General features: G+C 37.2%; 1 protein-coding gene across 4 annotated transcripts in view; it reads left to right on the forward strand.

Annotated features, from left to right (window-relative positions):
• foxk2b (forkhead box K2b) overlaps window positions 1–26,172 on the forward strand; it is a 117,263-nt gene that overhangs the window by 39,140 nt on the left and 51,951 nt on the right. For all 4 annotated transcript variants that reach the window (XR_011883012.1, XR_011883013.1, XR_011883014.1 and 1 more), the window contains exons 2-6: window positions 11,546–11,740; window positions 12,643–12,796; window positions 14,191–14,337; window positions 14,905–15,098; window positions 24,512–24,687. Coding sequence is in view for 1 of the 4 variants with exons in the window: in XM_072242117.1 (XP_072098218.1) it covers window positions 11,546–11,740; window positions 12,643–12,796; window positions 14,191–14,337; window positions 14,905–15,098; window positions 24,512–24,687 (866 nt within the window). In the remaining 3 variants the exon portion in view is untranslated. The remainder of the gene's footprint in view (window positions 1–11,545; window positions 11,741–12,642; window positions 12,797–14,190; window positions 14,338–14,904; window positions 15,099–24,511; window positions 24,688–26,172) is intronic.

Below are 26,172 nucleotides of genomic sequence, written 5' to 3' on the forward strand. Positions count from 1 at the left end.
ATTATGGTGGTATCACAAAAGATAACTTTCAAAGTGAGCACCAATTCAGTTGCTTAAATGATCTTGAGAATTGAGTTGTTTTGTTCTGGAACTTGGTATCAGGGTTCTAGTTAGAAGGGAGCCTTTTGTAATTTGCTGCTGAAACCTTTGTCCATGTCTCTAAATTTTAATAATAAAGTCAAATTCATCTAAAATTGCTTCCTATCTTAGCATGTGCTTCCCAACTATCACCTCTCTGCCTTCTCTTCCATATTACCCAATTTTTAAAAAAATCATCTCATTCTTATTTAAAATCTCTCCCTATTTCTGTAACCATTTACAGGCCTAGGTAGGCAGTCAGTATCCTTCCCCCGCGCCCCCCCCCCACCATTTCCCTATTCTGTGTGCTTCTTTTGCCACAATTTTCATTGTCCTACCATTCAGTGCGACATCTATAGCAGCCAAGAGTGAAGGTTTAAACTCTCCTCTCTTAATCTTTCCTGCCCTATTTTTTTGTTACAACTTAACCAAAGTTTGGTCAATTTTTGAAATTATATATTTAGCTTTTGATGTCAGATTTGTTAATGACCCTATGAAGTGCAATAAAGGGGTAAATTACTATGTTACAAAATTGCTATGTAAGTGTTATTTATAGTTTAGGCTGAAAACCTTTTTCTTCCTCTTGGTTAACTGTGGGCATTTAAACGTGTTAATTGGATTTGCTGTCTTAAGTAAAAGATTTTAATTTGATTGAAGAGCTTTGGTTAGTACATGAAAACTTTGCTGTTTAAAGATCATATCTGAATATTAATTGATTGTTTTCACACTCAATGTAATGTACAGAGAAATAGCTTATAAGTCACGAGTTGGGCCACAGCTGGATTTTTGGTATTAAGTCCTATAATGACAGGTGTGTACTAGTAACGAAAAGGCATAGCTAGAGGGCTGTTTTGTTGATGTTGTAATGCTTTAGCGAATGCTGTGTCTGGAAAGGGTGAAAAATTTAAAAGTAGGTTCCAAGGGGGAATCAGATATGTACTTAAAATGATGTCACTGTTATCAAAGATCTGGCATAACCACAAAAGATATACTGGCTTCCTTCTTTGCTCTAATCTTTTATGAATATTCTTTTTCAATAATAGATTATACTTGTACAATAAAATTCAGTATATTTCTGATTATCAAAAATATTTACCATATATTCGAGGATCCATGCATTGCACACTCTCCAAATCCAACCGATTTTTTTTTGTCAAAATGCCCTAACATGAATAATGTGCTGCTTTTCTGCTGAAGTTGTGCTTTGTTTTTCTCCCTCGCTACTTTGAAGAATAAATTTCCTCACACTAAGTGAGTGTGAAAATCATTGAGCCAAGGGGACATTACTTCTAGTTTTGGCAAGCAGCACATCCTGTATCTCTAATCTTTTATTGTTTTTGTGCTTTTGCTGCTACATTTGGTGCTTTTGTCCCTGGCACATTTAATGTAAAGAAGTTTGAGGAGAAAAGACTTGATAAGTGAGTACACATACTTAATCATTGAGACAAAGGCAGAATTTTGAATGGGCTTTTATGATAACTTAATTAATAAAAAACAAGACAACTTGAATTAGTATTTAGTAAGCAGCCTGAAATGTAATTACAAACCTAAACTAATATTTTAAGCAGGACAGTTTAAATCAAACAACCATTTTGGAAGTTTATCATGTTGTGGGGGTGGGTAGGGTAGGGAAAGAATTTTGGGGGGGGGGTGGGGAGGAAATAGTGCATGCTAAAATTACATGTATTCTGGATTATTTTTATTGTTGCCTGCATGGAGATTACTGTGTCTGTAAATTTGTGGTGGTAATTATGTTTTTATGGCATTTTCATTTTATATATGCAATTAGTTGGAAAAAATCTTTCTTTTTTTTTCATCCACTCATTCCAAAGTTGTCATGGGCTTTCAGCAAAAGAAAAGGTAAGAAAGAAGCTGTATTTCCCTAGTTTTGTCTTTGTCTTCAGTGTCTGGAAAGACTCAAATTCCAAAGGCATTACATGAGCAGCTTTAATGAATGAATGTCTAGCTTTGGAACAACAGATGTGACGTGTAGCTTTATAAGCAGCTTCCTATTGATTGCTTTCAACTTCTTTTGTGCTCATTCAAGGAGAAGCAAGAGGAGTTACTTTAGACAAAAAAACCTACTGGAAAGCAACCAATTTTGTTGGGCTCAGAAAAGAAGGATAGTCATGAAATTACTTATTTTGTACCATCACCAAAATGGTGTCCCAAGCTTCCACAGAACATAATTTTATTACATTGAGAGCTTTATGATGATGTAGTTTTATTTCCTCTTTGTTCATCATTCCTTTGTTATTTTCAGCAGTTACTTCAGAAGCCACCTTGTAAGTTCTGTCGTTAGAATTACATAATTGCTTGCGAGCATGGAAATTCTCCTCGAGCCTCCTTTGGTAAAGTTATTTTGAAAGGGAGGTTCTTAAATTTGTCTTTTAAAATAAATTGTATGTGTGCAGCACTCGACACTTTTTTTGCAAGAGAAAAATTCTGTCCTGTGCTATTGGTCACTACACGTGGATTGCCTGTTTGTGACTGTTTTTAAACTTTAACTTGCAAATCTAATGGTATTTTAGCAGCATTTATTTATTTGATTTTAGTGGTGACTATTCTGAAGTTCATTTTGTTTGTGGCCCTTTTGCTTTCCTGTTCACATTCTACTTTGTACCCAGAAAGGAACATACAGATTGATGCTTGTATATTGTTAATGACCTTGATCTATTAAATTTTAAATCTATTCAATATACATATACTGTAATTGATTTTTTAAACTTTTTTCTTCTATATTATATATTGCATTAAGCTGCAGCTGCAGGTTAACAAATTTCACAACATGCCGATGATGATAAATCTGATTCTGAGTCGGAATACTGTGGCTTTGCTGCAATAATTTTCATCAGTAACAAGTTATATATTGAGCAGACCTCAAAATGTCAATAGAAAATGATGAGATAATTTTTTAATTGAAAAGGTATGGGCTTTTTCGTTGAAAGAAAATTAGGAAGTGACAGACCATGATGTTATGAAATAATGCATTGGTTGTGTAAGGTAGATGTGGATGAATCCAAAACTACTGGACATGGACAAAGTCATTATGAATCTTCGGGATTGAGACATTGCTTGGCACCTTTACCATTCTTGGAGCCTGATGTCCACAAGATTAAATCAAGAGTTGTTGAAATTTGCATTGTTTCTTCCATATTTGTTCTCTCTGACCTGTTCCATGCATTTCCTGGGAATCTGGGTCAGACTTATTAAGTGAATGAATGTTTTAGTAAGCTGTGAAGTTGCATGAAAATTCCAGCTTGATTTGTGACTGCCTGTGAAATTGTCCTGGAATTTTAAAGAATTTCTGGATAAAACTTCAATGATTAAAGTTAAGTTGAAAACACAACTGCGGAGGACAAAGCTAACTACATCTGTATTCGGGAGATTAGTTGCTTTTTTATCTACGTGTGAAAGAGAGGCTCTGTTGAGCAGCAGTGAGATTTTCTGCATACCATCCACTATGGCCTGTCATTTATTTAACCAGCCCACAGCTGGAGGAGGCTGGAGGAGATTTGTAACAAGGAACTGGGCCTGAAAATTAATCCATCTATTATGAAGTTTTTATATCACTTCAGATGTGATTAACTGTTTACATTATTTTCTTTGCATATACTGAATTTCTGAAATTATTGATTAAACAAATTGGAAAATGTACTAGCTTTTGGAGTCAAAAGTTCAAAGTAAATTTATTATCAAAGTATATGTATGTCACATATACAACCCTGAGATTAATTTTCTTTCGGGCAATCACAGTAAAGACAGCAACTAGTATGCACAAAATACATAAAGAAGAAAATAGAAATAATAATAAGCAATAAATATTAACAACATGTATACTGAGATCACATAACGATCTTCACTCAGAAGATATTATCCTAGTTATCTGCTTGAACCAATGGGTGTGGCTCATGCTAGTCTCTAGCAAAATAGACTTGTAGAATGAGGCCTTGATGCATTGGTAAAAAGTCTAAGGAAATTAGAGGCATATAGTTCTGCTGTAGTTCTCTGAGGAAAAAATATTACCAGGTGGACAAAGGTTGAAGAACATTCTCAAAATCATCTTGAGCAAATGTAGAGGATCTTCATCCATTCCAGGGAACCCTTGGACGAAGTGGAGAAGCTTTTCAAGTTGCCACACAAGCCCAGCACAAGCAGTAGGAGTGCACGACCTCACCCACCAATCACCACCTGCAGTGAAATCTGCAAAACCCATTTTAACTTTTGTATATAAGCATTTATCACAATAGTAGTTAGCATTAGGTTTATTTGTATTGCCTCTTTTGAGAAGTAAAGTATTCGATTTTTTAAAAAATGGAAGTTCAAAATTCATTTAAATTCAACAGGTGGTCTATTTTTATAAAATGGTTTTCATGTTGAATTTTATGCGGAAGTTTTTTTTAATGCTGCACAATTTTTGTTGTGGCAGTTGCAGGTTTAATTTTAAAAAACACTAAAATTTTAAAAGTCACATATTAAGACGTTGAAAAGCTATTTTTTTGTGATGCACAAATCCATTTTTCTGTATCGAGCTCTTAAGAAATTTGCTGATACTCTTAATGGAGAAATATCAGTATGAGATTTTACAGGAGTAACCTAGGTTAAGTTGATTAGCTGTTTTGGTGAGGAATTTGGTTAAAATCCACTTAAGCTATTTAAGCATCTCATTTGTAGGACTTTTAAATGGGAGAATCTACTCCACATTAGATGGATAATAGTTTTTTCAAAGTAAATTTATTATCAAAGTACATTTATGTCACCATATACAACCCTACGAATTATTTTCTTGTGGGCATAGTCAATAAATCTGTAGAATAATAACCATAGCAGAATCAGTGAAAGACCACCCAATTTGGGTATTCAACCAGAGGGCAGAGACAACAAACTGTGCAAAAAACAAAGATAAATAAATAACTACACAACTATCAAGAAATTAGATGTGAATCGATGAAAATGAGTCCCTTGGTTGTGTGAACATTTCAATAATGTGCAAGTTAAGTTATCCCCTTTGGTTCAAGAGGCTGACAGTTGAGGGGTAATAACTGTTCCTGAACCTGGTGTTGCGAGTCTTGAGGCTTCTGTATTTTCCTGATGGCAGCAGCAAGAAGAGAGCATGTTCTTGGTGGTGGGAGGCCCTGATGATGGATGCTGCTTTCCTGTGACAGTGTTTCATGTAGATGTGCTCAATGCTGGGGAGGACTTTTTCTCATGATGGACTGGGCCTTATCCACTACATTTTGTAGGATTTTCCATTCAAGGGCATTGGTGTTTCCATTCTAGACTGTGATACAGCCAGTCAATATACTCTCCATTGCATATCTGTAAAAGTTGATCAGTTTTAGATGTTAAGTTGAATTTCCACCAACTCCTAAAGAAGTAGAGGCACTACCGTTCTTTTTTCGTAATTACACTTTCATGCTGGTGCCAGGACGGATCCTCCAAAATAATAACAGCAAGGAATTTAAAGTTACTGACCCTCTCCACCTCCGATCCTCCCACAAGGACTGGCTCATGGACTTCTGGTTTCCTTCTCATGAAGTCAATAATCGGCTCCATCGTCTTGCTGACGTTAAGTGGTTGTTGCTATGGCATCTCTCACCCATATTTTCAATCTTTCTCCAATAAGCTGATTTGTCACCACTTCTGACTTGGCTTACGAAAGTAACGTTGTTAGCAAACTTGAATATGGCATTGGAACTGTGTTTCGCCACACAGTCATGCGTGTAGAGCAGGGGGCTAAACACAGTGTTGTGGTGCCCCTGTGCTGATGGCCATAGTAGAGAAGATGTTGCCAATCTGAACTGACTGGGATATGCAAGTGAGGAAATGGAGGATCCAATTGCATGAGGAGGTATTGAGGCCAAGGTTGCGGAGCTTATTAATTAGTTTTGAGGGGATGATGGTATTGAATGCTGAGCTGTAGTTGATACAGAGCATCTTAATGTGTGCATTTTTACTGTCCAGATGTTCCAGGGTTGAGTTGAAGAGCCATCTGTGGATCTGTTGCTCCGATAGGCAAATTGGAGCTTCTCAGGCAGGCGTTTGTTATGTTTCATCACTGACCTCAAAACACTTCATTGTGGATATCCTACTGGGCAATAGTCCTGGAGGTGGCTCCCTGTAATTGAAGCCTGCTTGATGCAGGTGGTACCTCAGACTGCTGAACTGAAAGGTTAAAGATTTCAGTGAACACTCCAGCCAGTTTGTCAACACAGGTCTTTAGTACTTGGCCAAGTACTCTGTCTGGAGTGAATGCTTTCTGTTGGTTCGTACTCCTAAAGGCCGCTGACACATCGGTCTCAGACTGGAATCAGAATCATCGGGGAATGTGGTGGGTATGTTCCATTGCTAATGTTGGAGTATTCTAGGTCTTAGACATCCATATCTCTGTCATCACCCAAAATAAATGATCTGAATATCATTTCATTCCTATTTTGAAACTTCCGGCTGCAGATTTTTTTTATAGCAGTGATTACATTTAAAAGCTAATTTAGCAGCAAAGGACCTTGTGACATCTTGACATAATATAATGGAGCATGTATAAATGATAATGTATGTAAACCTCTGCATTTTTCTTATAAAAATTTCAGGCAATTAAGGATGGTGTTGCATAATATTATGCATGTCTTTCAGGAATGCAGCAAATTAAAATAGCTTTAATTTAGTAACACAAGTTACTGAATATATATGAATAGTCACTTAGTGAAACTAAAACCACAATATGTATATTTTTGGAGTTGGTGTAGGGTTCTTGGCAAGGAGCACCCCATAATCAGAAATTCACAATGAAGTTTGAAAAAGTTTCTTATTTGTAGAATGTAGCACCTTTTTAAATTTGGCAAAATGATAAGAGTCACTGAAGTCGTACCAAATTTCCTTTACTTCTGCAGAAGGCTGAGATGTTGGCATGCTTTTGCGGCTATTGTGTCCATCTGACAGGACCCGGACAAGTTATTGATGATATTTACACCAAGAGCTTATTTTCTTTCCAAGTCTAGTCTGTTTGTGACTCCTTAGATCAACAAAATAGATAAACTATTTTACTGTGGATTGTCATTGTTCTGACTTGTATCAGATAGCATAGAAATGTGAGAAAATTAATCTGTATTGAATTGGAAAGTGAGTCCATTCAGATCAGGGAGTTGGTCCTAATTTCGGTACTAAAATGTGTTTGGCCAAAAATGTGAGCAATAAAGTTTGTGCATTTATAGATTGTAGAAGTTTGTTCTAATTATTTATAGAAATGAAAAACTGTTTAATAAATGTTTTGCTTTGTGAAACCAAGAAGTACGATTTAGAAATCTTTATTTTGAGAGTTGGCCAAGGAGAGTCCGAAATCTGCTCATTTGAAATGCTTAAAATATATATATTAAGGATAATATTCAGCCTTGCATCCTGATGTTAGTTATCAGACTGAAGTGAAATATTTCCAAAGTAAATGTTTGTTTTGAAATCTGCAGTTAACGATAAAGGTGTTATTAGATTAAAATAATTTAAAATGTTGGTGAAAAGTGGTAAGTTTGTAAGTTATGGCAGCATGAGAAGCCAACAAAAGGTGACCAAAATTTGATGAGGTTAAAGTTTATGTACCTCTTTGACATAACATGTTTTCCTTGTACAATGTCTATGGGACTCCTTCCCTTTCTGGGCCTCTCTCCTGTGCCCAGCTTTTCCAGTTGCTTATTTGATATTTAAAAGTGAATGGACATAGATTTCTTCCTGTTTAAATATTAAGACTAGATGTGTTGGGGTGAATCCTAATCTCAAAGGACATGGAATTGAAGATGGTTGAGATTTTAAGATGCCCAACCTGCTTAATTCACAGATTGAGGTAAGTGGGGTGTGGTCCGACCACAGCTGTCACCAGAAGTCATTGACAACCATAAACCATTTGTCTTTGATTAGTGTACTCTGCCAGTTTTAACTCTGGCCAGCTGTGATTTGAAGGCCTCAGATTTTTATGCAGTTTTCTGAACTCTGAATCATTCCTTATTTTCATTATTTTTCTGATATTAACTCTATTTTCAGCTTGATTGAAGTTCAGCAAATTGCCTCTTTTTTTTAAATTTTGCATTTCCACTTCTTTAAAACCTTCTTCTTGAAACCTGGAGTATTTTAATTAAGATATTAATTTCATGAATATGTCAGGGATAATAAACTGATTCTGACTTGTCTTAGTTTCTTTTCCTTGGCTTCACTTCAACCATGCTTCTGGTCTAAATATGTGTGATTTAAATTGTGCTTAATATTTTACGAAGTATCTTGGAATGTTCCACTCTGAAGGTGCAATTTTTTTTTTTTTGAAAACTGAAAGATGATGTGGAGACAAAAGACATGAGAACATGACAAAATCTCTTGCAAAAAATAGAAAATGTCAATCAATTTGGAACACTTTGATCATTTTTTAAAAATACGTTTAAATGGTTGAATTTTAATTTTGTAATATTACGCTCATGTTCAACTAAGATGAGTCTTATTCAGTAATTTGGCATTGTGAATTTAGGAGTTGAGCCTGGCTAAGATGTTCATTCAGGAAATACTTTAGTTCTCCTATTAAACAACTTTTATTTCAGCACATTAAAATCATTGTTAGTTAGGACTTGGACCCCAGAATTTATTATATTTTCTTAATGTGTTTTTAAGCGTGTGAACAGGAAATATATTTAGAGTCATATACCTTGGAATACACCATGAAAAAAATGGCCTTTCAGCCCAAAATGCCCCAAAATGGCCATCTAAGGCAGTACCATTTGCCTGCATTTGGCCCATATTTTTCTGCAGCTTTCCTATCCATGCACCTGTCCAAGTGTCTTGTAAACATTATTATTGTTTCTGTTTCAACCACTTCCTCTGACAGTTCATTCTATATACATACCTCTCTGAAGAAGTTGCCCTTTGGATCACTTTTAAAACTTAGCTCTCTCACCTTAATCCTATGCCCTCTTTTTTTTGGATTTCCTTTCTTCAGTCTCTTACTCAAAGATATAAAGTCGTCGCCTGCACAATCTCTCATAAAGACGTTTCAGAAATTTTCTCAAAACATTTTTAGGGAAAAGGCAAGCATTACTGTGGTGGGATGGCTGAATTCTATGATACATTGTTATCAACAGATGGAGGTTGTTTCAGGAGTGAATTATCTCAATATAACTGCAAACATACAGAGTTGATGTTTTGTAAAGATGTCACACAACCAAGAAAAACAGTACCAGCTGATCTGCATAAGGGACATACTAGCTTGTAGCAAATGGGTGTGATTACTTGAAGTTGTTTTTGCAGTAGTCCCAGTGTTGTGCACACTTCTGCTAGGGAGTTAATGAGACTGTTTATCCCTGGTATCATCTATAAATAACCATTTGCTCTTTGAAAATCAGTTGCTGTTAGTGTTTACAGTGCTACAAATCTGAAGTTCATCAGATTACTGACACAATCTGACCATTAGTATTTCATATGGAAATTCAGTAACTGTTTAAAATTATCTGCAGAACAGAAATCATTAGTGAGTTTACATTATATTTAAATATTAAAAGTACCTTTAGTCCAGTTTTTTAAAAATGAATTGCCTTCTGTTTTGCTGAACCTTTTTTATAGTTCCAAATATACAGTGACCTGTAAGAAAACACACAAAGTGCTGGAGGAACTCAGTAGGCTGGGCAGCTTCTACCGGGGTTTGGGGGGGGGGGAGAGTACTGTTAACATTTCAGGCCAAAACCCTTTGGCGAGACTCAATTTGAGTTCAATGTCAAAATAATGCATTTGTGTCTTCATAACTGATCTTTGCAGGTTATAGTCTAGATAACAAGTATTCTCATAACTAACTCCTTGGGTTATTCAAGCCCAAGACTTTTGCATATGCTCTCAAGACTGGAAGTTGAGTACTTTTCTGAAACATTTGACAGATCAAATCTGCCAATTCATTCCACTGCTTCTAGAGTAAGAAGAGCAGAGGCAGCCAGTCAAGTCAGTACCAGTTCAATGCAAAATTAGTCCTCTTCATTCCAATCCTCTATCCATTTTCCCTTTAATAGCTCTGCATATTTCTTCAGATACTTCCCTGGATTCCTTTTGAACACCAAAAGTGAATCTGCCTGCACTACTACTATTGGAGCACATTCTAGATATATTTATGCATCTTTAAAAAAAAATTATGTTTTTTGCCAGACACCTTTGTTCTCCCATTTCTTAATCCTTCCACCAATGGAAACAGTTATTCCTTCACTATACGGTTTGCAATTTTTAATAACATTTCATTTCTGCTCAACTTTGTGTTCCATTGAGAACAATTCCCCTTCTCCAATCTGTTCACATAACTAAAACCATTTTCTCAATCTATGCTACCATTTTCAATTTGCATTTACCCTACAACTCTGTTCTTGTGCCCTTTGTAGAATTGTGCATTTTAATTTACATTGGCTGTTTATTTTCCTACTGTATTTTCTGGCTAAGAAAGATCTCCAGCCACCATCTTCAATGTCACCAAGAGGACATGCCACAATCATGGTGAGGAAACGCTGGAGATGGATTTGGGCAAGAGAGGCCAATTCCATCATCAAGGCAGCACTTCACTGGACCAAAGCATACTTGACACCATACCGTAGAGGCAGAAAATGAGGACCCTGGGGCGCAATAGAGAAGATGGCGGAGGACAGACAGAGATAGAGGACCTTCACTGCTGCCCTGAATGCTAGCATTGTACAGGCAGTAACTATGTTCCAATAGTGAGGTTCACATTTGCTGGATTTCCCCAGCATCTCACTGGGAAACTGCTTGTTGGATATCTGTGTTCTAAGACCCCGTTAATTTTGATGGGGATTGTAGAACAGAGAGTTAAAAGTTTACTTATTTTGCTTTAAAAGGTTTTAATTGTCTTCTCAACTACTTCAAGTTTTCAGATATTTTTATTTTAGTTTTAATTTCATATCTTTGGATGTCAGGGAGACTGGAAAAATCTATTAACATAAATGCATCTATACATGCTTCTCTGCGTTGAGTGTCAGAGATGATTGGGGCATTGGACCTCTGGGCTATCTGTTGGAGGCGAGCGAGTCAGGCTCTCTTCTTCAAATCTTGATAAGTTTGAGCTTGGGCACCAACCAAGCTATTTCTGGGTGGCATCAGGCCAGTGCAGTCTAGGTCTGCATGGTGTGTACATGAATGTTAAATGTGCTTGAACACACCTATTGTATATAAACAATACAGAAATTATCAAATGGCCTTAATGTTAAATTCCAATATTAATGTGGAGAGACAGTAGATGCTGGGATCCGGAGCAAAAAAAAGTCTCTTAGAGCAACTAAGGGAGTCAGGCAACATCTTTTGGAGGGGATAGTTGACATTTTGGGTTGAGACCCTGCATTATCAGTTTAATTTATTTGCCCTGAAGTTAGTGCTAATTAGCATTTGTATTCTGCTAAAAGAATCTTATAACAAAGAAATTATATCTATTGAATAGTTACCTTTTATTTTCCAGATGTACCTTCAGGTTCCCCAGCACAAATATCAAGATCTCATTTACGGCACTATGCAGTGTCAAAAAAGAAAAACAGGAGGCTCCAGAATCCCCAGTGAGGCCAGTGCAACCACAAATCTCACCTTTGAAGATAAACATTCCAGACAACATAGCTGATCTGATCAGTCCCTTACCTTCTCCCACTGGAACAATCAGGTAAGCTGCTAGATAACACTGTTATTGCATTACATAATCTAGTTTATTACATTGTCAGTTTGACTTCCATTAACAAAGAGTGTTCACTAAGATTTTCATTCTTAAGATGAATTTTCAAGTATTATGAAAGGAGAAATGTATTAGGAATATTTGAGAGGGAATAGAATAACATATTGGTAATCAACAGTATAATGCTCAGCATGCGAGTATGGAGTGATATTATGTTTAGCATGGCCAGTTTGGGTTTTTTATACCAGTTTCCTGGGCAATGGAGTTCTCTAATGTATTTTGAAGTCTGAATGTTACTAGTTTCTCTCTCAGCCTCTCATTGAATCATCAACTGACCATGAATATATCTGCTGATCAGCTTCAGTAGATTTCCTTGTTTTTGTATAATCTATTTCCTAGTAACCTACCACTATAATTCAGAACTATCCTTTTAACTCTATTTTCAGTTCTGTTCATCTTTCCTACTTTAACTCTTGTGTTCCTTTAAATCTAACACAACTTGCAGATTTTGCCTATTTGCATTATTCTGTGAACCCACTGCTTTATCCACTAGTTGATGCTTGTATTCTTAGACTAGTCACCACCTTTTGCATCAGTCTATTCTCTAACATGCAAGCTTCATTGCATTTCATCTTCCTCCTCATTATTTTCATCTATTTCAGATCCCTCTAATGGGTCATCCTCAGTACATCCACATGTTACTTTTCTGTTAATGATCTGGAGTTGATAGGAACCCAATTTAACATTGAGAACAGTTTCAATATAAGTTTTCCTTGTATTGAAACTGTTCTGTGTAGTTAGCTAATCCTTTTCTTTCAATCTTTTCATCTGTTTTGTTGCATTGCTGCTCCATTGTTTGCACCAACTTAAAATTATTTGATTTTTATCTACAGTGCTGCAAACTCCTGTCCTTCCAGCCCGAGAGGTGCAGGTTCCTCTGGCTACCGAATAAGTCGTGGACTTCATTCTGACCTGCAGCTAATGTCTGACCATGTACAAAATAATTCAGAGAATGACAAGGAAACATCAGATGGAGACAGCCCAAAGGTAAGTTTAAACTCTTGCCCAGATGATGAGAACTTCATCAGTACTGCATCCAGTTGTCAGGTCAAATTCCTGTAGAGGGTCTTGAACCTAGTTGACTTCAGATGGAAATTTTATCAGCTGAGCCATCATCAACAGATATTGACTTATAATTGTAATAACACATGCAGCATAAACACAAAAAAATTACCTTCTCTGAAATGAACCTGGATTTCAAATTACTGTTTTACAAAGAGGAAACTTTGACATGTTGACTTTCTGAACGGGATGTTCTGAAGCCCCAGTGTAGTATTTATGATTTTGTATGTACAATTCAGGCTTTTACAAATAATGATGAAACAAATCATCAATTTTTTAAATAGTAGTTGGTGATTAAATTGCCTGCACACGGGTAATGTTGAAGACCTCTTACTTTTGACTAAATTTTGTATGTTTTTATTAACAACTTTGTTTTACCAGAACAAACCAAAATTAATCACTTGCTTCATGCAAATATTACTCCACTTTGCCTTCAGATATGCTATTGTTGATAATAAGAAATAATCAACAGGAGAGTAGCACATTTGTTGGTGTTTTTTTTTCCCCCACTGAGCATCAGGGATCCGTATTTGATTCTAGCTTCTTTTGTTGTTTTGTGGAGTTAGCATACTTCCCTTCTAGCCACATAGGTTTTGGCAGGTTCTGCCAATTCCCAAAGATTTTCCAGTAGGTTAATTTTCTACTCAATTTACCCCTTGGAGTGATTGCCAGAAAGCTCAAAGGGTAGCTGATAGGCGTGAGGAAGTAATTGTTGGGCAACAGGCAAAGTAAGGAGGGGAAATCAATGCAAGGTTCTTCTGCTTAGATCCAATGCAACAAATGACCTCCCTTGTCATAATTAGATAAGTGTATATTAAATTACTTTTTAATTTAAGATTTAGATTAGATCAAATTGACTGGAGACCTCTTACACAATTTGAAAATGGTTAATTTTATTTTCTGAAAGGGCAAATGTATTTTAATCCACTTCGTAAATTTATTTACCTAGAGCATTACTGGGTCATATAAAGCAGATTAGCTTTAAGATCAAGCTGTATCACTCCTGGCTGAGCAATATGCCATGAAAATTGTTCAGCACCAGAATAATCTGAATGCATTTCTCATTCCCTGGGGAAAAAAAGTGAAAACTGAATCAGTAATTGTTTTGCTGCTTTTGTTAAATAATAAGTTGGTTAAAATCATGAATATGGAGCTTGAAGGAACTTTGCAGTATAATAGAACGTGTTCATTCAAATAGAACTGATTGAGTGGAGTGCAATGTTTGAAGGTACTAGTTTTGAACCAAAATTCAGTGAAGAAAGTTGTTCTGGATAACTTTAAGTTCTTATTCTAGAAGTAACGATGTTTTTTGATAACAGGATGATGCAAAACCACCTTACTCCTATGCACAATTAATAGTTCAAGCCATTACAACAGCACCAGATAAGCAACTTACATTAAGTGGAATCTACACACATATCACAAAGAATTATCCATATTACAGGACAGCGGACAAAGGTTGGCAGGTAAATATCACAATTTTACTGTAACAAAAAATAATTTCATGGATTTGTTAAGGGAAGCTCCTATCTGATTAATGTAATTGAATGTTTAACGTGGTAATGAAGGCTGCCAATGAAGGTAGTTTTACTGATATAGTCTGCGTAGATTTTACTGTGGATTTGATATGGCAGATTGATTGGGGAAAGGAAGCAAAAGCTTATAGAATCCAAGGGAAAAGGATAAGTTGGATCAACTAGTCATCATGTTTTAAAGAAAGTAATTGGCTATGCAGTTACTGAGCCACAACCTAATACAGGAAGATGGGATTAGGCTTTGTGGCTTTTTCAACTAGCATGGGCATGATTAGCCATATGGAATCCTTCTGCCATAAATGATTTATGATTCTCCAAACGTTTGGTGAAAGTGAAAAAGGAACTAGTGCTTTTCTGGAGTTTATGACGAATAAGCCCGAGTAGAGTTTATTCATTTTGGTGAAAGATATCCCTTAGTATATTAGAGCCTTAATGCAGTTCAGTAGACTCTAATGTATTTTAATTGCAGAACCTCAATCTTTCTCTCATTTCCTGCAGAATTCCATCCGACATAATCTTTCCCTAAACCGCTACTTCATTAAGGTACCACGTTCCCAGGAGGAGCCTGGAAAAGGCTCATTCTGGAGGATAGACCCTGCTTCTGAAAGCAAACTAACAGAGCAGGCTTTCAGGAAAAGAAGACCAAGGGGTGTGCCCTGCTTCAGAACTCCCTTGGGACCCCTTTCTTCCAGGTGTGTAAATGGCATGGAATTAGTTATGTAATTTTTGGCCTAGTTATTTATGCCAGTAGCATTTTTCTGGATTTGATGTATTCCATTAAAGATATAATTATAAAACATTTGTTTTAATAAAAATAAATCCAAGTAGCCATTATAAATTTGGACTTTTACCCTCTAGGCTAGTGTTAATTGTATTTGTTCCAGTTTTGCCTAGTGGGTTAAATGCTGATGCTTAGAAAGCATTTCTAAAAATATTACCAATAAATACTACAAGAGATTATAATTTGACATGATCGAGGCTACTGACATCTGAAAAGATTGAGTCTGGATGAATTGTGCACGGCTAATAAGTATTTAGACAAATATAACAGGAGGACTGATGTTTGAAAATAGTTTCTAAAATTTTATTATGAGACTGTTGGAAAAGGTCATGCGTTCAAAGGCTGCTTAAATATAGGAATTGAGTTTTCATTAGATTTCTGTACAATAATTATTCATGCTCAGTCATATTTTGTCACATTGTAGTGAAAATGAAAAACTTTTCTTTCATTGATGAAATGATAACAATGAAGCATCTGTAAATGAACTGATTAAGCCAATGTAGTTAAATTAATTGTTGGAAATTTTGCCAAGTCAATATTCAGTGTTATATAACTCATCTTTCTAAATATAAGTCCCATTAAATGTACATTAGTGTGCCACCTGCTGGAATGCTAAAGAAATGTAAAATACATGTACAGTGATGCTAGAAAGTTTGTGAACCCTGTAGAATTTTCTCTATTTCTGCATCAGTATGACCAAAATGTGATCAAATCTTTACAGAAGTCCTAAAAGTAGATTGAGAACCCAATTGATTAAATCACACAAACATTGTACTTCATTTATTGAGAAAAATCCAATATTACATGTATTTGTTGAAAAAGTACGTGAACCTCTGGGGATATGCCTTCCCAAAAGCTAGGTGTTGTGTGCATGTTTTTTTTTTGGGAGGGTACATTGCTAGAATAGTTGAAACAGTGTTACTAACAGTATTTAAGAGGTGTATTGATCATGAACCAAGTGCTGGAAAGTGGAACTAATACAAATGAGTGTTTATTAGTGGAGCAACACACATCAAAGTTGCTGGTGAACGCAGCAGGCCAAGCAACATCTGTAGGAAGAGGTGCAGTGGACGTTTCAGGCCGAGACCCTTCGTCAGCGTCCTGACGAAGGGTCTCGGCCTGAAACGTCCACTGCACCTCTTCCTACAAGTCCTGACGAAGGGTCTCGTCCTGAAACGTCGACTGCACCTCTTCCTACAGATGCTGCTTGGCCTGCTGCGTTCACCAGCAACTTTGATGTGTGTTGCTTGAATTTCCAGCATCTGCAGAATTCCTGTTGTTTATTAGTGGATATGGATTTGGTAGGCTGATTGACCTGTTTCTCTGATATGCAACTCTGATTCTTAATGAACAGTGGGATTAAATATCAGTTTTAGTTTGGGTGGCAATAACAAGTTGGTGCCAGTATAGGCCCCCAACTATTTAGTTTGTATTTGCATTTTGAATTGAGGAAAGCATACCTATTTGGTGATAAAAAGTTTCAGGGAGAATTTAACAGATGGGAAAACTTGGCCAATGAAATAGCATGTCGAAAACTGGGGTTATCAACTTCGATAGTTTGAAAAAAAGATCTTTAAATGGTGAGATATTGAAAGGCTTTCTTGTCTGGAAAGACCTAGGTGTCTTTGTAATGAATCACTGAAATGTTAGTATGACAGTAGAGCTACAAACTAGTAAGATAGCTGATGTGTAGGCCTTTAGTGCAAGAAGATTTGAGTTTGAATTGAGTCATTTGCTCCAACTACGTAAAACTATGGTGACTGCACATTAGCTGCAACTCTGGTCTCTCTGCCAAAGGAAGCATATACATGTAATAGAGGGAGTGCTTCAGTTTAATTCCTGAGATTGGCAGGTTTCTGGATTAAGGCATTAAAAAGGGGCTATAATCTTGCATTTGGAAAATGAGAAGTAATCTTATTAAAATGTACAAAAGTCTCATGTGGCTTAACAATAGATGAAGTGAGGATGTTCTAAACACCCCAACCTGAGAAAACTTCATTTTCTCAAATTATCAACAAGGGTCATCCATTCACATATTTGTTCTAGAAGGTAGGGAATCTTGGAATTCTCTACCTAAAAAGGCTTTGGAGGTTGTGGCAGAGTATATTAAAAACAAAAGTAGATTTCTGAGTAAGGAAATCAAAGGATATGAGGTTAATTTAGGAAAGTAATTTAGAGCTCTTGTAGAATGGTGGAGCAGGCACATGGTTCAGTACATTTTGTGTGTGTGTTGTTCAATGCCCTATATTGCTTTTATTTCACATGTTCTGGGACGGTATGTTGATATTTCAGAAAAATCAGCTAAAATAGCTACCTGGGTTTGAAATATATAGCATCCATAAGTACAAGGTTGCTCAACACATTCCTCATTTTGCTGAGGAATCAGAATCAGGTTTATTATCACCAGCATGTGACGTGAAATTTGTTAACTTAGTAGCAGCAGTTCAATGCAATACATAATCTAGCAGAGAGAATAAAATAAAAATAATAATAAATAAATCATTTACATATATTGAATAGATTTTTTAAAAACATGCAAAAACAGAAATTCTGTATTTTTTTTTAAAAAGTGAGGTGTCCAAAAATTCAATGTCCATTTAGGAATCGGATAGCAGAGGGGAAGAAGCTGTTCCTGAATCGCTGAGTATGTCCCTTTAGGCTTCTGTGCCTCCTACCTGTTGGTAACAGTGAGAAAAGGGCATGCCCTGGGTGTTGGAGGTCCTTAATAATGGATGCTGCCTTTCTGAGACACCGCTCCCTAAAGATGTCCTGGATACTTTGTGGGCTAGTACCAAAGATGGAGCTGACTAGACTTACAACCTTCTGCAGCTTCTTTCGGTGCTGTGCAGTAGCCCCTCCATAAATACTCTCCACGGTAAAACTATAGAAGTTTTTGAGTGTATTTGTTGACATGCCAAATCTCTTCAAACTCCAAATAAAGTATAGCCGCTGTCTTGCCTTCTTTGTAACTACATCAATATGTTGGGACCAGGTTAGATCCTCAGAGATCTTGACACCCAGGAACTTGAAGCTGCTCACTCTCTCCACTTCTGATCCCTCGATGAGGATTGGTATGTGGTCCTTCGTCTTGCCCTTCCTGAAGTCCACAATTACCTCTTCTGTATTACTGATGTTGAGTGCCAGGTTGTTGCTGCAGCACCACTCCACTAGTTGGCATATCTCACTCCTGTACGCCCTCTCATCACCACCTGAGGTTCTACCAACAATGGTTGTATCATCAGCAAATTTATAGATGGTATTTGAGCTAAGCCTAGCCACAGTCATGTGTATACAGTGAGTAGAGCAGTGGGCTAAGCACACACTCCTGAGGTGTGCCAGTGTTGATCGTCAGCTAGGAGGATATGTTATCACCAATCTGCACAGATTGTGGTCTTCCACTTAGGAAGTCAAGGATCTAATTGCAGAGGGAGGTACAGAGGCCCAGGTTCTGCAACTTCTCAGTAGGATTGTGGGAATTATGTTATTAAATGCTGTCAATGAACAGCATTCTGGCATAGGTGTTTGTGTTGTCCAGGTGGTCTGAAACCGTGTGGAGAGCCATTGAGATTGCGTCTGCCATTGACCTGTTGTGGCAATAGGCAAATTGCAGTAGGTTCAGGTCCTTGCTGAGGCTGGAGTTTAGTTTAGTCATGACCAACTTTTCAAAGCATTTCATCACTGTCGATGTGAATGCTCCAGGTGATGGTCATTAAGGCAGCCCACATTATTCTTCTTAGGCACTGGTATAATTGTTGCCTTTCTGAAGCAAGTGGGAACTTCCACCCATAGCAGTGAGAGGTTGAAAATGGCCTTGAAAACTCCTGGGAGTTGGTTGGCACAGGTTTTCAGAGCCTTACCAGGTACTCCATCAGGACCTTCCACCTTGCAAGAGTTCACTCTCTTTAAGGACAGCCTAACGTCAGCCTCTGAGACAGAGATCACAGGATCATCAGCTGCAGCAGGTATTTCACAGTTGTAGTTGTATTCTCCCTTTCAAATTCTGTTGCGAAATCATAGGCTTCATTAACATTTTTCTAGTCCCTATTGACTAAAAGCTGATGCAAGTATTAGCAGCTGTCTTAAGAAGAGCAGATAGACTTTGTTCATTTGTTTTGTTTCTTAGCTAGCATAGGTGTCCTTTCTAAGTTCAGTATTACTGATGCAGTAGATACAGTGACATGCAAGAGTTTAGGCACCCCGGTCAAAGTTTCTGTTACTGTGAATAGCTAAGTGAGTAGAAGATGAACTGATCTCCAAAAGTCATAAAATGTGCAAAAGAATGTGTCATCTTTAACTTTAAGCAAGATTAGTGTTTTTTTTTGTTTTGTACAATTTTGGGGGGGGGGGTAAAGGAAAGCAGCACCATGCAAAAGTTTGGGCACCCCAAGAGATTTGAGCTGTCAGATAACTTTTACCAAGGTCTCAGACCTTAATTAGCTTGTTAGGGCTATGGCTTGTTCACAGTCATCGTTAGGAAAGGCCAGGTAATGCAAATTTCAAAGCTTTATAAATACCCTGACTCCTCAAACCTTGTCCCAACAATCAGCAGCCATGAGCTCCTCTAAGCAGCTGCCTAGCACTCTGACAATTAAAATAAATGATACCCACAAACCAGGAGAAAGCTATAAGAAGATAAAGTGTTTTCAGGTAGCCGTTTCCTCAGTTCGTAATGTAATTAAGAAATGGCAGTTAACAGGAACAGTGGAGGTCAAGTTGAGGTCTGGAAGACCAAGAAAACTTTCCGAGAGAACTGCTTGTAGGATTGCTAGAAAGGCAAATCAGAACTACCGTTTGACTGCAAAAGACCTTCGGGAAGGTTTATCAGACTCTGGAGCGGTGGGGCACTGTTCTACTGTGCAGCAACACCTGCACAATTATGACCTTCATGGAAGAGTCATCAGAAGAAGACCTTTCTGCGTCCTCATCACAAAATTCAGCATCAGAAGTTTGCAAAGGAACATCTAAACAAGTCTGATGGCATTTTGGAAACAAGTCCTGTGGACTGATGAAGTTAAAATAGAATTTTTTGGCCACAATGAACAAAGGTATATTTGGAGAAAAGGTGCAGAATTTCATGAAAAGAACACCTCTGCAACTGTTAAGCACCGGGGTTGGATCGATCATACTTTGGGCTTGTGTTGCAGCCAGTGGCAGGGGAAACATTTCACAGGTAGAGGGAAGAATGAATTCAATTAATTCTGAAAGCAAACATCACACTGTCTGTATAAAAGCTGCCGATGAGAAGAGGATGGCTTCTACAACAGGATAATGATCCTGAACACACCTCAAAATCCACAATGGACTACCTCAAGAGGCGCAGGCTTCACAGTCTCCCGACCTAAACATAATCAAAAACCTGTGGATAGACCTCAAAAAAGCAGTACATGCAAGACGGCACAAGAATCTCACAGAACGAGAAGCCTCCTGCAAGGAAGAATAGGCAAAAATCCCTCAAACAAGAATTGAAAGACTCTTAGCTGGCTACAGAAAGTGTTTACAAGCTGTGATACTTGCCAAAGGGGATGTTACTGAGAACTGACCATGCAGGGTGCCCAAACCTTTGCTTTGGGCCCTTTTCCTTTTTTGTTATTTTGAAACTGTAAAAGATGGAAATAAAGTAATCTTGCTTAAAATATTAAAGAAATGTGTCATCTTTAACCTTATGCCTTTTGGAAATCAGGTCATCTTTTACTCGCTTAGCTATTCACAGTAACAGAAATTTTGACCAGGGCTGCCCAAACTTTTGCATGCCACTGTCTGATTGTTTCTGCAATGGCTTATTTCCTACCTCCATTTTGGCCATTCCTGCCATAGTGGCCAAACCAAGTTATAAGTGTAATAAGCTTTCCTCTATTAGCACTACCTGATATGCTGCACATTTCCTGTAGCTCTGCATTTCACAGATTTTATCTTCCTTTATTCATGTGCACTCTCCCATACTCCTTCTCGATTATACACCCCTCCCCCCAAATTTCCCCTCACGATTTTCGTTTCATCACCATGGCAACAATGGTCTTGCACTATCATGGATCTTTCCATTATCATTTTCTGCCCTACCCTGACTCTGTTCATCTGAAAACTAACTTGTTTTATTTTTTGTTCTGCCACAGGGAATTAACCTGAAATATTAAATCCTTTTGCAGATATTGTTTGATCTGCTGTTTACTATATGATCTGTTATTTTAGGTTAGTTATTTTACATTTTCTTTGGTTTTCAGTTTGTTTCCTTTTTGTTTACCATTGTTTTCAGGTTTATTTTCCAGTCATGAGCATTCATGGATTATTTTCCAGTCATGAGCATTCATGGATTATTTCAATAGAAATCCAGTTTTCATTTCTGAGGAAATGTATATGTGATGTATCTTGGGCTGGTGGTTGGGAGAGGGGAGCGGTGGGAACGCATGAAGGAAATGTGTATCTGAAGCGAAACAAATAGATGAGGAAAATTTAAAGTGATGAGTCTATGAAGAGGTATTCCAGGTGAAAATCCATTGGAATTTGTGCAAGCCTAACCTCAGGACATTAACTGAATAAACAATCTGTGCATGATTATAATGGTCTGGTAGATTTCTTTGGGTAAGATAGTAATGGATTATCACCTGCAGCCATATCGGGTCAGAATTGCATGGTTTTTACTATGCAGATTGCTGTTACACTGTGTTCTAATCTTTGTTTCTTGAAGAGATGTAGATGTAGAAGCCACTGGTTGGTTCCTAGTGCAATCATTCTTGTCTGCAAGCTGCATTATTTTTTAAAGAAATAATGAAACATTCTAGACTATTGACACAGCATGGTAGTGTAAAGCTAGCACAACATTTTACAGTGCTAGCGATTGGGATTTAGTTTGCGCTGCCGCCTGCTTTACCTGTGACCACGTAAATTTCCTTTGGGTACTTTGGTTTCCTCCTCCATTCTAAAGACTTGTGGGTTAGTTCAGGTAGCATATACACAATGCTGGAGAAGCTCAGCAGGTCAGGCAGCATCGATGGAAATCAATATCAGTCAATGTTCTAGGTTGAGAACCTTCTTCAGAATTGAAAAGGAAAGGGGAAGAAGCCAGAATAAGAAAGGAGGGAAAGAAGTAAGAGCCAGAAGGTGTGGGTGAAACCAGGTTGGATGAGTGGGTTAGTGAAGGGTGAGGCTATGTTGAAAAATGGCAACACTTGCTGACAGCTCCCAGCACATCCTTGGAATCTGTTGGTGGTTGATGTGTACAGCACATTTCATAATGTTTTGATGTACATGTGACAAATAATGTTAACCTTTAAACTGTTTTGGACTAGTTTTGAAGAGTAATTGTGCAGTTATTCTGTTTTTGACAGCTTTTGAAAGAATGTGAAGTTATTATTTGAATTCCCCATGTCACTGTCCTTTTGCACCTTTCTTTTCTCTCCAACCTTCCTTAAGTGACAGCAGACTTTACAGCTAAGTACTTCTCATTACTCATATGCCCAAACTTCATTCCACACTTTGTGAAAACTACTAATTCGGTGCTATTCTGCAATACAAAGTTACATGCACTCATTTTTAAAAATTTGATACTCTATATAAATCAGAATATAATGATAAGTATACCACTCAGGTCATGGTGATCTCTTGATCATGTGGAAAGCATATTTTTTTTATTAAGGAGTTGTTAACCAAAATATAGATGTCCTTCACCTTCGAAATGCTTCACCAATTCTTTATTTGACTTGAATACACTTTTAGTGGCAGTACTGATGGGGATTGGAACTATGGGGAAAAGACATGTTTCATGTGCAGGTTTGTTGCAGTACAGTGAATGTTTGGGTGTCTGTGACAGCTTTTATTAGAAGTAACAGTGTCTTCAAGGATATGTATGTGCACTGCTCGGCCATAATCTTGTACAATTTTTGACAAGACCATTCTTTGTTGAAAATCCTGCAATTTAATCCTGAAAAGATTAATCTTGTTGTTCACCAGGGTTCCCATGGCTTTGAAAGTACTGTGTTTAAGGCCAATAATAGGTTTTCTTTGTAGGTATTGTTGAACACTAATATTGTGACAAAGTTGAGCTATTGTACTGTTTGATTACTCCAGCACAGATTAAATTCCAAAATATTCAGCTTCTTTGTTGTAACTTATTGAGTTTTCAGCTGTTGATGTCTTGGTGTTTGAATAACATCAAGGCCTGACCTCTGGAAATTGAGGCTAATAAATGCAAACCTGAACAAAGTTCATATGGGAAAGTTAACTGTTCTGCAAAAATGGTCAACTGCATAGGTAGAGCTGTGCTGGCTTTTCCACCATCATCCACTTACTTCTGTTTTCTGGATGATTTGTTTCCACCTCAATTTCTGAGGTTGCAGATGACCAAAGTGTGCTGCAAGTATTGCAAAAGATTGTTGAAGGGGTAAGTAGATAGATGAAGAAGTGCTGTATTCCTTTTAATTATGTAGCCCTTTGATATATCTCTAAGAAGGCCAACCCAAAAATGCCGTCTTGATTTTTTTGACGGTTGAAGGGGACCAGAGTCAGAATTGAGTTTAATATCACCAACAAATCTTATGATGTTAGAAGATTTTGAGAACATCCTTCAATTTATTTTTCTTCTGCCCACCTAGTAATCGCTGGTTATGACAGTTGAAATTGTTTTTTTTTTCTGGGCTGTGCAACAGTGAATTGCATGTGAATAGGGCTTCAGTGCTGAGAGTTAGCTTGGGAGAGAACAATGACATTGGCTTTCTTTTCCTGCAGTGGGTACTCCACCTTACTATCAACCAGCTGTGAAGATGCAGCAAATAGTTAAGGTGGTAAATGATATGTTGGTCTTCTTTGGAAAAGGTCTTGTATAGAGAAACATCTTTATTTCCTGATGCAGAGTTTCAACTTGAAAGGTCAATGACTCCTTGCCCCTGTTTTCCCCTACCTTCCCCACCATATGCCACTCGATCTACTGAGTTGTTGCTCTAGCAGATCGTTTATTGCTCAACTGTGTCTGCCACAATGCAGGACTTTGGTCAGAGCTTAGCTGGAGGATTGTGATCTCCCTAACTGAGAACGGATATACTTGCCATAGAGGGAGTACTACTAACCTTTCTCAGACTGATTTCTCAAATGTCAGGGCTATCAGAAGAATAAAGTTTGATTTAGCTGGACCTAATGATCTTGATCTGTTTCTGTCTTCAGCTCAAAATGGTGTGGGGGGGGGGGAAGGGGAGATAATTAGTATGTATGTTGATAATTTCAATTTTAGATACAAGTGATAAGTTATTGGTTTAACTTAAATTTCAAGTACCTTGTTTTGGCTTTGTATTTACTTAAGAGATTCTCACCATTTACTTTCTCCCCCTTCTACTACAGAAGTGCACCAGCTTCTCCGAGCCACCCCGGTGTGTTTTCATCCCACTCCAGTGGTGTCCAAACCCCAGAGAGCCTGTCCAGGGAAGGCTCTCCAGTCCCCACAGATCATGAAACTAGCACTGTGCAACCTAAATTAGCAGTATTACGGGAGGCAAGATATGCTCAAAGTGCACCAGGTGAATGCTCCACACTTCCAAGTTTATGCCTGTTTAAGTCTTTTGTTAAGGTTGTGTTTCAGGCAGTGGAAATTATGTACTTATTAACTTTATCTGTTTTTAATTCGGATGTAAAAAAATTTAATTGTGTTGGTTGTAGCACGTGAAACTTGTTGCATTTTTGTTGTACTAGATCTCCATGTTATCTAAACAGTAGCTGACATGAGCTACAATCTATAATGACTTGAAACAACTCAATGTTGTGGTAAAATCTTAATTTCATGTGCTATGATTATAGAAATAATGTTACATAAAACTGAGGATAATCTATTTGTAAAAGAGGTTTTTGAGGTCTTGTTAAGTCATCCAGGTGCAATCGTACCCACAGAGAGCTGTTAGCTCTGTCTTTAAATCTAGTACTTGACATTGAAAAGAGAAATACACTTCTCTTTTAACACAAACTATCATTTCTTTCATTATGCCAAGATTTCAACCAATAAAACAAAACCTGACTGTATGAAAGGGTTGAGTGCTTCATCCTCTCTCAAAACATAATGTATAATGTTCTGTACCTCTTTAAAGCCTAATCTACTTCCAGTTTTGTAGAAAAGTATACCTTACAGTTAGCCTGTTACCATTATTTATAACTATATGGGTAAAAAAGTTAATTTTATCTACAGCAAAGATTTATACTTCTCTATTCGCAATGATATAAAAAATGGAAACATTGAGAGTAAAGCTGAAGAAGTATGAATCTTTGCTTTAAAAAGAGAAAGTCAAAATTTCCTATTGTACTTTAAAATTTGTTTTTGTTTAGTTGCGGAATCAAAGTTCTATCATCTGCGATTATTGCTTAAAGGAAGCGTTCATTTCTAATACAAAAATAGGTGCAGGGAGGTGGGAGAGAACTAAGCCTTTGTTTGAATAATGACTGGAATGATTCTTTAGGGAAAAACGTCACTTTCTCACAACTAGTTACAGAAATGTAGGTTTTTTTTGCAGTCAGCTGAAAAATGATTTTTTTTTAATGCAAAAATTCTTGATAGAGGTGTTTAACGTTCCTACCTGGAGCATGGAAATTTACTCTAGTTGACAAATCATTATCCACTTTTCAATACTCAATGGACTTGTAAAATTTATGAGAGTCATAACTTCCAACAGTCAGATAGATGGTCATTTTTCAGGAAATGCTGGTAGGAAGCAAGCAAGAAATTCAGTTGCAAGAGTGTGTTGCGTAATAGATCTTTTGGAACATTGGCTTAAACAGTCACTAAAATGGTGATTTGGATTCCAAGAGTGTAATTCAGGCAATTGTAATTTTATTTATATGTAGAAACTTCGCCAATGTCATGTTCTTGCATGGAAGCATTCTCTTCCCTGTATAAAACTTGTGGTGTATGATATGTAGCTGCTTTCTGTTGTCATCTAGAGTGCATTTTGCCTACTTGGCTCACTCAGTTCTTGAAGTTAATTGCTGAATCAGGTTCCAAGGCAAATGACAAGTGG

This window comes from Mobula birostris, chromosome 24, assembly GCF_030028105.1.
Source record: "Mobula birostris isolate sMobBir1 chromosome 24, sMobBir1.hap1, whole genome shotgun sequence".
NCBI lineage: Eukaryota > Metazoa > Chordata > Chondrichthyes > Myliobatiformes > Myliobatidae > Mobula > Mobula birostris.